Source organism: Bison bison, unplaced genomic scaffold, assembly GCF_000754665.1.
Source record: "Bison bison bison isolate TAMUID 2011002044 unplaced genomic scaffold, Bison_UMD1.0 scf7180017864176, whole genome shotgun sequence".
NCBI lineage: Eukaryota > Metazoa > Chordata > Mammalia > Artiodactyla > Bovidae > Bison > Bison bison.
Genome location: NW_011494748.1, coordinates 2,319,854 through 2,337,703, shown reverse-complemented (window position 1 = coordinate 2,337,703; position 17,850 = coordinate 2,319,854). Strand labels below are relative to the sequence as shown.

The 17,850-nt window shown below is 36.3% G+C and overlaps 1 protein-coding gene across 2 annotated transcripts in view; it reads left to right on the top strand.

Annotated features, from left to right (window-relative positions):
* Positions 1-17,850, top strand: part of KLHL1 (kelch-like family member 1) — a 541,448-nt gene that overhangs the window by 205,892 nt on the left and 317,706 nt on the right. Inside the window, exon 2 of one of the 2 annotated variants that reach the window (XM_010842286.1) lies at positions 2,343-2,525. The exons of the other annotated variant lie outside the window; for it this stretch is intronic. Coding sequence (XP_010840588.1) covers positions 2,343-2,525 — 183 coding nt within the window. The remainder of the gene's footprint in view (positions 1-2,342; positions 2,526-17,850) is intronic. 2 annotated transcript variants of the gene reach the window in all.

The window sequence follows — 17,850 nt, the reverse complement described above, 5'->3', positions numbered from 1 at the left end:
ATCAGAGTCTTTTCCAATGAGTCAACTCTGCATGAGATGGCCAAAGTACTGGAGTTTCAGCTTTAGCATCAGTCCTTCCAGTGAACACCCAGGACTGATCTCCTTTAGAGAGGACTGGTTGGATCTCCTCGCAGTCCAAGGGACTCTCAAGAGTCTTCTCCAGCACCACAGTTCAAAAGCATCAATTCTTCAGTGCTCAGCTTTCATTATAGTCTAACTCTCACATCCATACATGACCACTGGAAAAACCATAGCCTTGATGAGCACATTTAGGAATCAGCAAATAACCACTAAGGGAAAACTGGCACACAATAGTGGCCATACCTGAACTTTCCTGCCCTATGGTCCCACATGGCCCTCCAGTTCTGACTACTTTTGAGGAAAATATCCATTCTTCCACCAAGCCACGTAGTACCAGCAGAAGTTCTGCTTAGTTCCCAAGTTATTAGCTTTTTAGGTTCTCAGACTCCTACTTGATGTTGTTTATAGTTGGTAGAAACCTTAATGAGGAAAGAAAATATTGTGTGCAATTTTGAGCTGACTTTCATGAGTTTACCTTTATTCTAGGATCTTATTCTTTCAGATCCTAGCTGCCTTATTCTAGCTGCCTGGAATATAAGTATATTCCAGTAGTTATTTTGATATTTTATGCAACTTTTTTCTGGTGTTCCTGGTGAGGGGTTTAGTTAGCAACAAGTTATTGCATTGTAATGGGAAGTATAATACTCCATGTAACTTTCTATCTTGAAATATGTCATTTATTTCCTTATTAATGTTATGCATCTAATAGAGTTTCATTTTTTAATTTTTTAAGAATTTATTATCAGAGCACATACTTGAGTCTGCTGGTCTTATCATGCATGTATATTGAGAGTGTTCTATATATAACATATGTATCTTAATGTCTTTATTGTGAAATAGCCTATAATATTATTAGATATAAGAGCCAAAAATAAGTATCATGGATTTTATGAAATCCTAAAACTTAATGAAGCACAAGCTGGAATCAAGATTACTGGAAGAATTATCAATAACCTCAGATATGAAGAAGACACCACCCTTATGGCAGAAAGTGAAGAAAAACTAAAGAGCCACTTGAAGAAAGTGAAAGTGGAGAGTGAAAAAGTTGGCTTAAAGCTCAACATTCAGAAAATGAAGATCATGGCATCCGGTCCTATCACTTCATGGAAAATGGATGGGGATACAATGGAAACAGTGGCTGACTTTATTTTTGGGGGCTCCAAAATCACTGCAGACGGTGCCATCAGTCATGAAATTAAAAGACACTTACTCCTTGGAAGGAAAGTTATGAACAAACTATACAGCATATTAAAAAGCAGAGACATTACTTTGCTAACAAAGGTCTATCTAGTCAAGGCTATGGTTTTTCCAGTAGTCATGTACGGATGTGAGATTTGAACTATAAAGAAAGCTGAGCCTGAAGAACTGATGCTGTTGGAGAAGACTCTTGAGAGTCCCTTGGACTGCAAGGAGATCCAACCAGTCCATCCTAAAGGAGATCAGTCCTGGGTGTTCATTTGTAGGACCGATGTTGAAGTTGAAACTCCAATACTTTGGCTACTTGATGCAAAGAGTTGACTCATTGGAAAAGACCCTGATGCTGGGAAAGATTGAGGCCAAAGGAGAAGGGGGTGGCAGAGGATGAGGTGGTTGGATGGCATTACGGACTCAATGGACATGTGTTTGGGTAAACTCCGGGAGTTGGTGATGGACAGGAAGGCCTGGCGTGCTTGTGGTCCATGGGGTCGCAAAGAGTCAGACATGACTGAGCGACTGAACAGAGTTTTTTACATAATTATATATTTATGTTTTTGTTTAATGAATTGGGTTCAGAATATGAGTCAACAATCTACTGTCAAATTTTTGTCAGTCTTTTTCCAAATGACATTATATGATTTCTTGCAGTAAAAATCACCTACTTATATAAAACATTTACTAAAACCTCACAAGAATAGTAATTTAGAAACATATAATTAAATGGTCAAACAATGTCAAATTGATTAAATTAACATTTAACTAGTAATTCATTTTAGGGAGGTTATGTTTGTAATTTACCATTTCTCACTGTTTTCAAGTTTATTAGCTCCTAATAAATACAGATAACCTATCTTTTAAATTTCTTTAAAGTGAGAAAAATTTACAATTCACTTATTGCTTCTTAAAACAAATCATTTAACCCCAAATGGATTTTCTGACATATTAATAATAATGGACATTAGGAGAGAAGCTTAAATTTAAAACTAAACTTTGTATGTAGTTCTGAACAATTGGTGGCACTTTATAAACCCCATCTTTTTGTGCTTTTTGTGTGTGGTTTGCAGACTGTCAGAAACTAGCCATTTGCTGACACCTCAAAGTGATATGGACTCTGGTAGCTCTGAAGAATTCTATCAGGCTGTGCACCATGCTGAGCAAACATTCAGAAAAATGGAAAGTTATTTGAAGCAACAGCAACTCTGTGATGTTATCCTGATTGTTGGGAACCGAAAAATACCTGCACATAGGTATAGTAATCTGTCTTTATCTGAAATATGAAGTCATATGTTTATAATGATGGTCTAGTATATAGATTTCAAAATACTCTACAAGTAGAGAAGTAAGCATCCATGTTTTTAAGGACGTTTGGATAATTTTCTTGGTGAGAGTTATAATGCCATGTTAAGTCATCTTTTTAAGAAGTAAAGCAAATATAAATAGTTCAGAAATAAAGCTTCTAATAAGGTTGAAAAATACCCCATTTTATTGACTCATTACTGAGTCATACTAATTGGGAATCAATTTTGACTTAGGAGTATGTACCTAAGCTCTGAAATGTGCTTTATATTTATATTTGACTTAGGAGTATGTACCTAAGCTCTGAAATATGAGATATGCTTTTCTGTCAAAATTGAAAGAAAGTCATATTATTTTTGGTATACACTGTCTATTTCAACTAGGAAATTAACTGTGATATCACAGGAAATTCATAGTGATACTTTTATTTTAAATGTATTAAAATTTCCTTAATTTGTGACATACTGATACTATTTCTAAGGCCCAATATATTCAAAGGTTAATGTATTTTTAAATATTCCTTAGTATTTATTTATAAATAATAATTCTAAGTTACATGAACTAGATATCTGATTATTTGTGTCCTATTTATATGCTATTAGTTTATTTCTGAAAATTCATTAAATTTGATGTTGAATTTTTCCTCAATTTTTCTATTTATTTTTTGAAATTTTTATGAGAAAAGAATTTTAATATTAATTTTTGATACTGATTATTTTAAATAGTTGAATATATGGACAAATTGCCTTAGGCTACCTTGACATATGCCATTTAATACCATTAATACCGATGAATAAATAGAAAACAATAAACTATGTAAAATAAATATTTACAATGTGCCTCTCTTTCCCATATTTTTAAACTTATATTGCATTATCTAGATAATATATATGCACCTAAGTGCAAACTATTAAAAGAATTCCAAAATATAAGGCTATATTTCTATTATCATAAGAATGTTAAATCACGGACATTGCATTTAAACCAATACACTAAAAATGCATAGGAAAGAACATTTGACATTAAATAATTAATCTAGATCTTATGGGGTTCAATTCATCAATTAACTATGAAAGCAATTCTAATAATACAATTGTGATAGTCACTAAATCATGTCCAATTCTTTGTGACCCCAAGGACTGAAGCTTGCCAGGCTCCTCTGTCCATGGATTTCTCCAGGCAAGAACACTTGAGTGGGTTGCCATTTCCTTCTCCAATAATACAATATTCACACTTATTTTGCAAGCACTTCTATGAAATTGCATTATCATTACCAATAGAACAATTGTATTATCATTATTATTGAGACAGTGTTGCAATATTGTGACAAATATGTAGATTATTCTAACCTATCATCTAAATAGCAACTAGATAAAAATTCTGTTAACAAGTAATTTTAATTTCATAATGTAGCTAAGTTTATTTTAATTACCCACTAGTTTAATATATATATATATATATGTATTTGTTCAAGAAGACAGAGGGAATCACTTCAAAAGTATGTAAACAGATTAAATTCTCATTAATTTTTAAAAACAGAGCTTTATATAATTTTAATAATCTTATTTTATAGACTTTTATTGGTACTAATTTAGTATTTCTCATTTGAAGCAATTTTAACCAGTATATTGGGCAATCCCCCATATTAATTATATTCTGTTTTTTTCCATATTATTCTTCTTATATAGACTGTTAATATTATTTTCTAAATAATTTGGTAAATTATGCATTTATTTTATAACAAATATGACTAAAACATAAGTTTGTTTATTGGTTTAGATTACTGGAAAATATATCTTAGCAATGTATTATTTATATGAACAATATTCTAAACATTTACATATATTATGTATTTAGCAGGTATGAAATTTGATATATTATGTCAGTTATCTACATTTTTCTTAATATAAGAAAAATTTACCCTATTCACTAAATTTATTTAAATTAGGATTTATATTTTCTCACTCTGTGGTTTAAAACTTTAGTACTATGCTTTCAGTAAGTACATATCTAAGTTAAACATATATTAACAAATATGTGGGAAAATGTTTATGGGAAGCTTGAAAAAGGCAAGCACTGTTTTTAATAATTGCAAGTATATTACACCTCCATGTTTATACTTTTGTAAAACAAAATGACTATAATCAATGCAGAATTAGATCTTTGATTTAAAAAAATAATAATCTTAGTAGTAGTAATAAATGAATGGATTTTTAAGTTATACTGTTATATTTTGATTAACACAATTGAATATTGTCTTTGGACAAAATATGTATAATGTCTCAATCATTAGCAGTGAATAATATGGGACTAATAAGGTAAGTTCAAATAATAGAAAAAGAAACAATTTGCATTAAGATCTCCTATTCTGCCTGATAAGATTGAAGTTAAATGTCATAGTCATTCACAAAGATATGTGTTTTCTTTCATATTAATTGTCTTGTCATTTGAAACTTTCAAATCAATTCCCATTTAAGTTAACAGATTATGACCATTACTGACTTCCCATAAAATCTTTAGCTTATGTGATGGCTATATTGTATATATATATTTAACCTGATGTAAGTTGCAACTATTTATTAATGAAATGCCATGTCTTTATAGGTGTATTTAGATTATTGTTAGGCATATTTTTAAGTAGATTAGCTCTGAAAGGCTAACAGTACTTAAGATAACCATTAATATATTTTCAGAATTAAAAATAATTAAAATCTTGATTTTATCTGTGGTTTAATTTCTCAAAGAAATTCTAAAATACAGACTTCTTGTAAATGGTCTTGCTTAATTGTTTAGCAACTACCAAAACAAACATTTGAAGGTAAAACTCCGAATTTTAAATATAGGAATTTTTCTTAGGTAGGCTGCCTATAATTAGGGATGTCAGATGCTGAAAATTAGACTGGCAAGATCAATATTAATAATTTAGACAGTCAAATTTTCAAAAGTAAAAGAATTAAGAAGTTTTCATGGCTTACTCTCTCATGATATACAAGTATATAATGAAATATGGTTAAGCTTTTGAAAGTTTTTTTCTCCCTTTAGCCATCATTAAGAATAAGTGCCTTAGACATAAGTAAATGAAAAAATCTTAAACAGCTAACTTCCTGTGAGTTGGAAATAATGGCACTTTTAATTTTTTGTGCATAGAAAAAGTGTGGAAGAATCTAAAACACAGTCAACAATCTTTGTTCTTGGGAAGTAAGGCTCCTAGGCACGATAAAGGAGGCACTGGAATTATTTCTAATATATAAACATGTATATGCTTTGAACGTCTTAGTATGAACATTTCTGCTGCTGCTGCTAAGTCGCTTCAGTCATTGTCTGACTCTGTGCGACCCCATAGACTGAAGCCCACCAGGCTCCCCCGTCCCTGGGATTCTCCAGGCAAGAACACTGGAGTGGGTTGCCATTTCCTTCTCCAATGAACATTTCAAGATCAAATAAATTCTTAAGTGAAAAATAAAATGATATATGATAGAGAAGAAAGGATCTTGCTCTATAGACCAAAATATTGGGTATCTCAGGAAGCAACATATTCTATTTTCATTTTCCTGCAGGGACTTCCCTGGTGGCTCAGACGGTAAAGAATCTGCCAAAATGTGGAAGACCCAGGTTTGATCCCTGGGTTGGGAAGATACCCTGTAGAAGGGAGTGGCAACCCACTCCAGTATTTTTGCCTGGAGAAGTCCATGGACAGAAGAGCCTAACAGCTACAGCCCATGGGGTTGCAAAGAGTAGGACACAACTTAGTGACTAGCACTTTGACAGTGTATTTATTTATTTCAAGAATATATTTATTACTCTAATGTTCTTTACTGAGCACTAGTATTATGGAAATAGTTGAGGCTAAAAGGGGGAATTGCTATATTTAGAAACATGTTTAATTTCATAAGTAACTTAGATATTAATACTCAAGAGTAGGCAAAGAGTAATGGTTATCTTCACTGATGGAAAGTTAGTTTATAGATATTCTTTGATGGGAGCAGAATAAATTATAATAGTCCTGTACAAACTTCAGAAAAAAAAAAAGAAAGATCCTAGTGCCTGCTGGCTTTGGTAACTCTAGACAACTCCCATTGCACTAGGCTCTGGAAGTGCTCCTGTGGACACAGGATGCCTATGAGGCCCCCTCAACCCAGACTGGGTTCCTTGAACCCAGGCTTCTGGTTGGCCCAACCAGGCCAACTACCAGAGATCCAGGCTTTTATCCTTCCCAATGTTGGGCCATCCACTTGTGCCACCAGGTTCCAGTGCCAGGCTTGCCCCTGTGGATCCAAAATTTAAGTTGGTTCCCATGGATCCAGGCTTCCCTTGCAGCTCAGCTGGTAAAGAATTCTCCTGCAATTCAGGGAGACCTGAGTTTGATCCCTGGGTTGGGAAGATCCCCTGGAAAAGGGAAAGGCCATGCACTCCAGTTTTCTGGCCTGGAGAATTCCATGGACTGTATAGTCCACGGGGATGTGAAGAGTTGGATACTACTGAGCGACTCTCATTTTCACTTGCGCTTGGATCCAGGCTGTCTGCTGTCTCTGCAATAGAAACTTGCTCTGGCAGAACAAACCTTCAGACTGGTCTGAAAGTTCTCATCTTACAAGCAGAATCTGGTGGTTCCAAGTTCAAGGCTTACTCTACTGCCACGCCAGCCACAAGAATAATCCAGTACTGCAATATGCTGGTGTATTAATCACTCTGTTATTATATATGTATATATATATATACATTAGAAGACAAAAGTGTTCAAAATAACTATAGCTACAATAATTAGTTAATAAATACACAGCGTAACAACAGGTGAATTGTGACACCAAAACAAAAAAGTGGGAGTAAAAGGTCAGAGTATTCTTATGAAAATGAAATTATCAGCATAAAATAGACTTAGTTTTATAGGATATTTTATGCAAATTTCATGATAATCATAAAGAAAACTTACAACAGATACACAAAGTAAAAAAGAAAGGAATCAAAACATAACACTAGAAAATCATCAGTCCCCAAGTAAAGATAGCAAAAAAGGAAGGAAGAAACAAGGAATCAGCAAAACAGTCAGAAAACAATACAATGACATTATAAATCCTTCAGTTCAATTCAGTTCAGTTGCTCAGTCACATTTGACTCTTTGCGACCCCATGAATCACAGCACTCCAGGCCTCACTGTCCATCACCAGCTCCTGGAGTTGACCCAAATCCATGTCCATAGAGTCAGTGATGCCGTCCAGCCATCTCATCCTCTGTCGTCCCCTTCTCCTCCTGCCCCCAATCCCTCCCAGCATCAGGGTCTTTTCCAATAAGTGAACTCTTTGCATGAGGTGGCTGATGTACTGGAGTTTCAGCTTCAGCCTCAGTCCTTCCAGTGAACACCCAGGTCTGATCTCCTTTAGAATGGACTGGTTGGATCTCCTTGCAGTCCAAGGGACTCTCAAGAGTCTTCTCCAGCACCACAGTTCAAAAGCATCAATTCTTTGACACTCAGCTTTCGTTACAGTCCAACTCTCATATCCATACATGACCACTGGAAAAACCATAGCCTTGACTAGATGGACTGTTGGCAAAGTAATGTTTCTGCTTTTCAATATGCAGTCTAGGTTGGTCATAACTTTCCTTCCAAGAAGTAAGCATCTTTTTTTTTTTTTAATTAAATTTAATTTAATGCCTGAAATCACCATATGCAGTGATTTCGGAGCCCAAAAAAATAAAGTCTGACACTGTTTCCACTGTTCACCCATCGATTTCCCATGAAGTGATGGGATCAGATGCCATGATCTTAGTATTCCGAATGTTGAGCTTTAAGCCAACTTTTTCACTCTCCTCTCACTTTCATCAAGAGGCTTTTTAGTTCCTCTTCACCTTCTGCCATAAGGGTGGTGTCATCTGCATATCTGAAGTTATTGATATTTCTCCCAGCAATCTTGATTCCAGCTTGTGCTTCTTCCAGCCCAGTGTTTCTCATGATGTACTCTGCATATAAGTTAAATAAGCAGGGTGACAATATACAACCTTGACAAACTCCTTTTCCTATTTAGAACCAGTCTGTTGTTCCATGTCCAGTTCTAACTGTTGCTTCCTAAACTGCATTTAGGTTTCTCAATAGGCAGATCAGGTGGTCTGGTATTCCCATCTCTTTCAGAATTTTCCACAGTTTATTGTGATCCACACTGTCAAAACATTGGCATAGTCAATAAAGCAGAAATAGATGTTTTTCTGGAACACTCTTGCTTTTTTCATGATCCAGAGGATGTTGGCAATTTGATCTCTGATTCCTCTGCCTTTTCTAAAACCAGCTTGAACATCTGGATTTCATGTATTACTGAAGCCTGGCTTGGAGTATTTTGAGCATTACTTTACTAGCGTGTGAGATGAGTGCATTGTGCGCTAGTTTGGGCATTTTTTGGCATTGCCTTTCTTTGGGATTGGAATGAAAACCGATCTTTTCCACTCCTGTGGCCACCACTGAGTTTTCCAAATTTACTGGCATATTGAGTGCAGCACTTTCACAGCATCATCTTTTAGGATTTGAAATAGCTCAACTGGAATTCCATCACCTCCACTAGCTTTGTTCGTAGTGATGCTTTCTAAGGCCCACTTGACTTCACATTCCAGTATATCTGGCTCTAGGTGAGTGATCACACCATTGTGATTATCTTGGTTGTGAAGATCTTTTTTGTACAGTTCTTCTGTGTATTATTGCCACCTCTTCTTAATATCTTCTGCTTCTCTTAGGTCCATACAATTTCTGTCCTTTTTTGAGCCCATCTTTGTATGAAATGTTCCCTTGGTATCTCTAATTTTCTTGAGGATATCTCTAGTCTTTCCCATTCTGTTGTTTTCCTCTATTTCTTTGTATTGATCGCTGAGGAAGGCTTTCTTATCTCTCCTTGCTATTCTTTGGAACTCTGCATTCAGATGCTTATATCTTTCCTTTACTCTTTTGCTTTTAGCTTCTCTTCTTTTCACAGCTATTTCTAAGGCCTCCCCAGAGAGCCATTCTGCTTTTTTTGCATTTATTTTCCATGGTGATGATCTTGATCCCTATCTCCTGTACAATGTCATGAACCTCATTCCATAGTTCATCAGGCACTCTATCTATCAGATCTAGGCCCTTAAATCTATTTCTCACTTCCACTGTGTAGTCATAAGGGATTTGATTTAGGTCATACCTGAATGGTATAGTGGTTTCCCCTACTTTCTTCAATTTAAGTCTGATTTTGGCAATAAGGCGTTCATGATCTGAGCCACTGTCAGCTCCCGGTCTTGTTTTTGCTGACTCTATAGAGCGTCTCTATCTTTGGCTGCAAAGAATTTAATCAATCTGTTTTCAGTGTTGACCATCTGGTGATGTCCATGTGTAGAGTCTTCTTTTGTGTTGTTGGAAGAGGCTGTTTGCTATGACCAGTGCATTTTCTTGGCAAAACTCTATTAGTCTTTGCTCTGCTTCATTCTGTACTCCAAGGCCAATTTCGCCTGTTACTCCAGGTATTACTTGACATCTTACTTTTGAATTTCCATCCCCTATAATGAACAGGACATCTTTTTCAGGTGTTATCAGTAATTATTCTAAATATAGTTGGATTAAACTCTTTAATACAAAGGCATAGAGTGCCTGAATGACTTAAAAACTAAGACCCAATTATATTCTGTCTACAAGAGACTCAGCTTTAAGAACACACATAGTCTAAAAGTAAATGGATAGAAAAAGTTTTTCCAAGCAAACAAATGTAAAAAGATCACAGTAGCTATGGTTATTTCATACAGAATAGACTTTAAGCCAAAAATCGTAACAAGAGACAAAGATGGTCACTATATAGTGATAGAAGTGTCAATTCATCAATAGAATATGACAGTTATAAAAGTATTATGGTAATCCTTTCACAGTATATATATGTATCACATTCACACATTATATAACAACAGTGGGCTTCATAGGTAGCTCAGCCGGTAAAGAAATCACCTACAATGCAGGAGAATCTTGTTTGACTCCTAGGTTGGGAAGATTCTCTGCAGAAGGGATAGGCTACCCACTCCAGTGTTCTTGAGCTTGCCTGGTGACTCAGATGTTAAAGAATCTGCCTCCAATGGGAGAGACCTGGGTTCGATCCCTGGGTAAGGAAGATTTCCTGGAGGAGGGCATGGCAACCCAGTCAAGTATTTTTGCCTGGAGAATTCTCATGGACTGAGAAGCCTGGTGGGCTGCAGTCCATGTGGTCACAAAGAGTCGAACACGACTGAGAGACTAAGCACAGCACAGCACATATCAACAATATCTCAACAAAACTAAGCTAAGGGAGGTAAGAGAAGCTGAAAACTTGTTTTTTTCCCCATTGTTTAGATATCATTTAAATATCCTCTTTATTCTTACTGTGAATATACAGCAACCAGTGAAGCATCTTTCCTTGTTTTAATTAAAACAGATGTTTATCAAACATATTATAGCATTGCTCTGTGCCCTGCTGGTGATGCAAAAGAATTATAAAACATGCTCATTTTCCTTGTGAAGCTTCCAACTATCTTGAAGAGGAAAGAGTAACCCATAGGACAATGTACTTGTGTTTGTAAATAACTACAACTGAAATATATGGCTTTGATTCCAAATACAAGAGACAATAAAAGAAATGAGTACTATATGAGAGTATTATAAAAAATTTTTTAGGAGAAATTGAGATCAGCCTAATGAAAGAGAACAAATATGCTGTTTTAGATAGAATAGTATGGAAAATAGAGAAGTAAATAATTTGCAGTTTTGAAAATTACAATGTACCAGCTTAGCTAACGTGGAGCAATATAGAAAGCAAGCTATAAAATTAAGGCAAATGTTATTATGATAAACCTTGATATCTGGTAAAGAGGTTTGCATTGGAATTATGTGTACAATTAAAGTTCACATAGGTTGTTGAATAGGGGAGTAACATAGTCAAATCAATGCTGTGCTTAGTCACTCAATTGTGTCTGATTCTTTGAGACCCCATGGGCTATAGCCCACCAGGCTTCTCTGTCCCTGGGGATTTTCCAGGCAAAAAGACTGGAGTGGGTTGGCATGCCCTCCTCCAGAGGATCTTCTCCACCCAGGGATCAAACCCAGGCCTCCCACATTGCAAGTAGATTCTTTACCAACTGAACCCCAGGGAAGCCCAAGAATACTGGTATGGGTAGCCTATCTCTTCATCAGAGGATCTTCCCCACCCAGGAATCGAACTGGGGTCTCCTGCATTGCAGGTGGATTGTTTACCAGCTGAGCTAATCAAGTCAATAATAATAATAATAGCTTCCCTGGGGCCTCTGATGGTTAAAAACCTACCTTCAATGTGGGAGTCTCAGATTTGATCCCTAGGTAGGGAAGATACCCTGGCAAAGGAAATGGCAATCCACTCCAGTATTCTTTCCTGGAAAATCCCATAGACAGAGGAGCCTGGTGGGCTACATGGAGTTGCAAAGAGTCAGACATTACTGAGAAACTAACACTTTCACTTTCAATAATACTAGTTAACACTCACTCTATTGGTTATCTACCAAACCCTATTTGAAGTGCACCTCATATACTAACCCACTTTGTCCTGAAAAGGAAGAAAATTATTTTTCCAATTTTTCTCTCATAGAATAGAAAATGGAGAAATTAAGAATTCAACCAAATTATGCATTTCATAGGTGGTGGAAATATATTCAAACCCAGGCTGTCTGGCTATAGAAGTAATGCTTTAATGACTACAGTAGTCTGTTTAGCATAATTTACAAAGACAGTCTGAAAAATGGCACAGGTTTAGAAAATGTACAAAAGATGGGCAGAGCAAAAACTAACTACTGCCCCAGGAAGCTGTTATACTTAATTCAGGCATGAAATGAGGACTATGTAAACACTAAAAAATGGATGAATTGAGAAACGCTTTGAACAGTGTCATTAGTCAGGATATTTGGATGCAGAGTAGAGACTGGAATTCAGGTGTGCACAGTTTATTTATAAAGTATTTTCAGAAGAAGAGCAGGATAGGCAGAAGGAGCAAATCCAGGATGTGGTCTTAGCAGGTCCGTCATTTCATCTTTAACTCCTAGTCATACCCTGAGGAAAAGGGACAGCCTTCACACCTTGGTTCTATTAGTCATCATTGTTGGACCCACTCACAGGCTGAGAGTTGGGAAGGCTGTAGAATTCTGGAGATGAGGTAAGAGTAGCCTGAGCACATGGAGTGAGGCAACCTCTGTTAGACCAAGTGCAATTGGTCTACACAGAAAAGACAACTGGAAGCAGTTAGGTGTCAATATCACTGGTGCTGGAAACATAGGTGTACCTCATAAAAGGGGTCTGGGCACAAGAACCATACAGTCCAATTCAAGAGGAAAGATGGGTCTTGTGTCATATTTTACAGGCAACAAAGCCAGAGGACATAAGTGATGACTTCGTAATATTGTGAAAATTCAATATATTGGTAATACACCAAGTAGAATTAGGGAAGTAAAAATAAAAGAGCCCTCCCAGGGAATACTCTGAGTTTAGTAGAGGGCATACAAGAATGCTACTGGGATATCTAGTGAGCAGTTTCTACAGGCATTCTAGATAAGATGCTAGATTAAAACCACAATAAATGTTATAATTAAGACCATGCTCAAACATGGTTCTGAAACAGTGAGTGTTAAGGCCAAAATTTAGAGACCCAAGAAAAAAACCTGGAGGCAGTGAAAGGGTCAAGAAGTAAGAGTAAGAAAAGTCAAATAATTTGAGGAAAACAAGACTAAGGAAGTCTGCACTGCCTTAGCTAAAATGGGATTTAGAGAAGGCGTGGGAAGTCCACAGTGTCAAACTCCACAATAACCTGGAGTAGGACTTAGACAGGTTTAATAGCTTTGTAAGGAAATAAATTTGTAGTGACCTCAATAAGAGACTTTTCCAGTGTGACTGCAGGCATTCACTTATTTATGCAGTTTTTGCTCCTGCTTCTCTTGCATTAATAGAAGCTATATACTCACCTATGAAGATATTACTTTCTGTTATGCATTGCGTTCCTCTTTTAACATCTAATTCAAATTTTATGTGTCACTAAATCTAAATGCAGTATAAAGTTTTCTGTACTTCTCTTACTGAGTTAGCAGTATTTTGTATTTTATAGCTGATGGAGATGATTTCATATTATTATTTAAGATAAAATTCTGTAGGTTTTGAAATATTTTCCTCTATATGGATGTTGCCTGGTTGCAAATAAAGCCCTTATATACTTAAACTGGTTAACTGGCTAACTTTATATCAGTATATTTCTTATGCTCCAGAAAAAAAAAAATATATATATATATATATATACACACACATATACCTGTGGTTTATGATAGTTTACTTTGGTATTCAGTTATATTTAGTTCTTTTGATAAAACTGATTAACACTGATTTATCTAATCAATGTATAACAAATATTTAAAGCTATCTGTATCTTAATTATTTTGTCACCTATGGGAATATAAAGAGTTGACATGTTTAGGTACTAACTGTCCATTTAAATATGTAGCAAACTTATAACTTTAAATATTTCTAACATGTTACCAATTAGGCTATTAATATTAATAGTTAAAATCATGAATCACATCCCTAAATTCATGAAGTATATACTGAAGGTTTTTTCCAGTTGAAAAAAGTCATGAACTTATGAATCATAAGCACTATAAATCATAAAGTTATACTGATACCACTAATTTCAATCCACTTTAAACAGAAAAGAGTTTCAGCAATAATTTAGACAACTGATTAAAACACACATCTTAACTACAATTCAGTTTTCAAAAATTTTTTTTTTTTTACAATTCTCTATTCATTTAGAATCAGAACATATTGTCAAATATGTTACTCATTCATCTTAAAATATATTCCTACTTAGGATTTTAAAGTATACAAAAATCTTAATCATTAAAACAACAATAAATCATCAGAAAATTGAAATAGCTGCATATTTTTAAAGCTATCAAAAAGTTATGGCAAAAAAATAAAAATTAAAAATAACTAAAAATTAAAATCATATTCTCTTCTTAGCTTCTACTTTTTTTTAATGGTTTGCATTGACCACAATGTCCAATTTACAAGTGAGACTTAAGGACACATGGGAGAAAGCTTGGAGAATGTAAATCTGCAGTCAAGAGCAGAATCAGTCAACTCAACCTGGAAAAAGGCCATTAAAGCAAGTACGAAAGATAATTTAAAATATCTATACTGCTGCTGCTGCTGCTGAGTTGCTTCAGTCATGTCCGACTCTGTGCGACCCCATAGACTGCAGCCCACCAGTCTTCCCCCGTCCCTGGGATTCTCCAGGCAAGAACACTGGCGTGGGTTGGCATTTCCTTCTCCATTGAATGAAAGTGAAAAGTGAAAGTGAAGTCGCTCAGTCGTGTCCGACTCTTCGCGACCCCATGGACTGCAGCCTACCAGACTCCCCCGTTCATGGGTTTTCCAAGCAAGAGTACTTGGAGTGAGGTGCCATTGCCTTCTCGGTTTTTACTGCTGCTGCTGCTGCTAAGTTGCTTCAGTCATGTCCGACTCTGTGCGACCCCATAGACTGCAGCCCACCAGTCTTCCCCCGTCCCTGGGATTCTCCAGGCAAGAACACTGGCGTGGGTTGCCATTTCCTTCTCCAGTGCATGAAAGTGAAAAGTGAAAGTGAAGTCGCTCAGTCATGTCTGACTCTTAGCGACCCCATGGACTGCAACCTACCAGGAACCTCTGTCCATGGGATTTTCCAGGCAAGAGTACTGGAGTGGGGTGCCTTGCCTTCTCTGAAAATATCTAGAGAAGAAGATGAATATCATAATGCAAGTTGATATTAACAGAGATTTGGGAAAAAAAATGTTGATTCACTAGAAGTCGTCTGCAATAAAACACAAAGCAAAAGAAAAATTGAGTGTAAACTGAGCTCACTCAACAACATGTAAGGTACTCTCAATTATTGGAACATACATAGATTTAAAGTCCAAAAAAGAGTTAGAAGACGAATTGGGTGAAAAAATGAGGTACAATTAACAGATAATTTTCTAAATTTGATGAAAAAGATCCATCCACCTCTCTAGGAAGCTCAGAAAATGGTAAGAAGAATAAAAAAGTAACCACATCTATATAACTTAAGCCATAATAGGCTAAATCTAACTCCTAAAATAAACTGAGAAAAACTAAAACAATTAGAGATAAAGGACATAGTAAAACAGGGAAACAATTATAAGAATGAAAAATCATTTCTATTAGAAACAATAGAGACTTGATCATAATAGAATATTAGTTTTCTAGCTCAAAAAAGTTTTTCTCTCAATCTAGAATTCTATATCAAGTGAAATAACTTTATATTCTCAATGCAGCTGAATCAAGATATTTTTGTATAAATGAAAACTGACAGAATTTATTATCATCAGACATTCTTTACAAGAAATACTAAAGAAGCTTCTTTCACTTGAAGGGTATTGATACCCTTCAGTATCTTTATACTTCTTTAGAACAAAATTGAGTCATTTTTACTTTCACACATATATTCTTTGGGCTTCCCTGATAGGTCAGTTAGTAAAGAATCCACCTACAGTGCAGGAGACCCCAATTTGATTTTGGGGTTGCGAAGATTAACCGGAGAAGGGACAGGCTACCCACTCCAGTATTCTTGGGCTTCCCTCGTGGCTCAGCTGATAAAGAACCCACCTGCAATGCGGGAGACCTGGGTCCGATCCCTGGGTTGGGAAGATCCCCTGGAGAAGGGAGAGGCTACCCACCCCAGTATTCTGGCCTGGTGAATTCCAAGAATTGTACAGTCCATGGGGTCACAAAGAGTCGGACACAACCAGTGACTTCACTCTCACTTTCATATATTCTTTAAAATGATTCTTGACTGAGCAAGAAGAAAGTAAGGAGTTTATGCTGTTGTGAGGTTCTTGCAATGTTTATGAAGCATTGTGAAAGTGAAGTCGCTCAGTCGTGTCTGACTCTTAGTGACCCCGTGGACTACAGCCCACCAGGCCCTCCGTCCATGGGATTTTCCAGGCAAGAGTACTAGAGTGGGGTGCCATTGCCTTCTCCGTTAACAGTGGCTAGGCATATTATATTTACTTGGAGCTGGTATACTTGGTGACAGCCTTAGTGCCCTCGGACATGGTGTGCTTGGCCAGCAATGAAGCATTAGGTTGGTACAAAAGGAAATGCGGGGAATGCTAAATCAATATAACTAGGCTTAAACACATCTTTATTAATCAAAATAAGAACCATTACAATCAACGCATTTTTGCCAATAAGAGAAATTTGTTTATTCCTGTAGGGTAAAAATCCATGTTTCAGGATTCCACAAACTCTTGGAAAGTATTTTCTGCCCCCTGCTGGTTGTGGAAGAATTTTACCTGCAAAAAGTTGTCCAGATGCTTGCAGAAATGGTAGTTGATTGGTGAGAGGGGTCAGATGAATATGGCTGATGAGGCAAAACTTCATAGCTCAATTTCTTCAACTTTAAAGCTTGGTTGTGTGACATGCGGTTAGGCATTGTTAAGGAGATGAATCGGGCCCTTTCTGTTAACCCATGCCAACTGTAGGCATTACAGTTTTCAGTGCACCTCATCAATTTGCTGAGCATACTTCTCAGATGTATTAGTTTCACTAGGATTAAGAAAGCTGTAGTGGATCAGACCAGCAGCAAACAGTGACCATGACTTTTTTTTTTTTTTTGGTGCAAATTTGACTTTGGGAAGTGCTTTGGAGCTTCTTTTTGGTGTAACTAGGGAATCCCAAGTGGCTCAAATGGTAAAGAATCTGCCAGTAGTGCAGAGAACTGACTTCAATTCCTGGGTAGGGAAGACTCCCTGAGAAGGGAATGACTCCCTATACCAGTGGTCTTGCCTGGAGAATTCTATGGACAGAGGAGCCTGACAGGCTTTAGTCTATGGGATTGCGAAGAGTAGGACTCAGGTCACTTTCACTCAGTCCAATTGCTGAGCTGGTTGTCATAATATAATTAACTTTTCAACTCGTGTCACAATCCAATCAAGAAATTATTCATTGTTATTGAACAGAATAAGAGAAGACAACACTTCGAAGCAAAGATTTTTTTTTTTTAAATTTGGGATCCTACCTTCAGAGGGTGACGTGAGTTGAAAAGTTAATTATATTATGACAACCAGCTCAGCAATTGAAGTGAAAGTGTCATGGGAAATAGATGGGGAAACAGTGGAAACAGTGTCAGACTATTTTGGGGGGCTCAAAAATCACTGCAGATGGTGATTGCAGCCATTAAATTAAAAGGTGCTTACTCCTTGGAAGGAAAGTTATGACCAACCTAGATAGCATCTTCACAG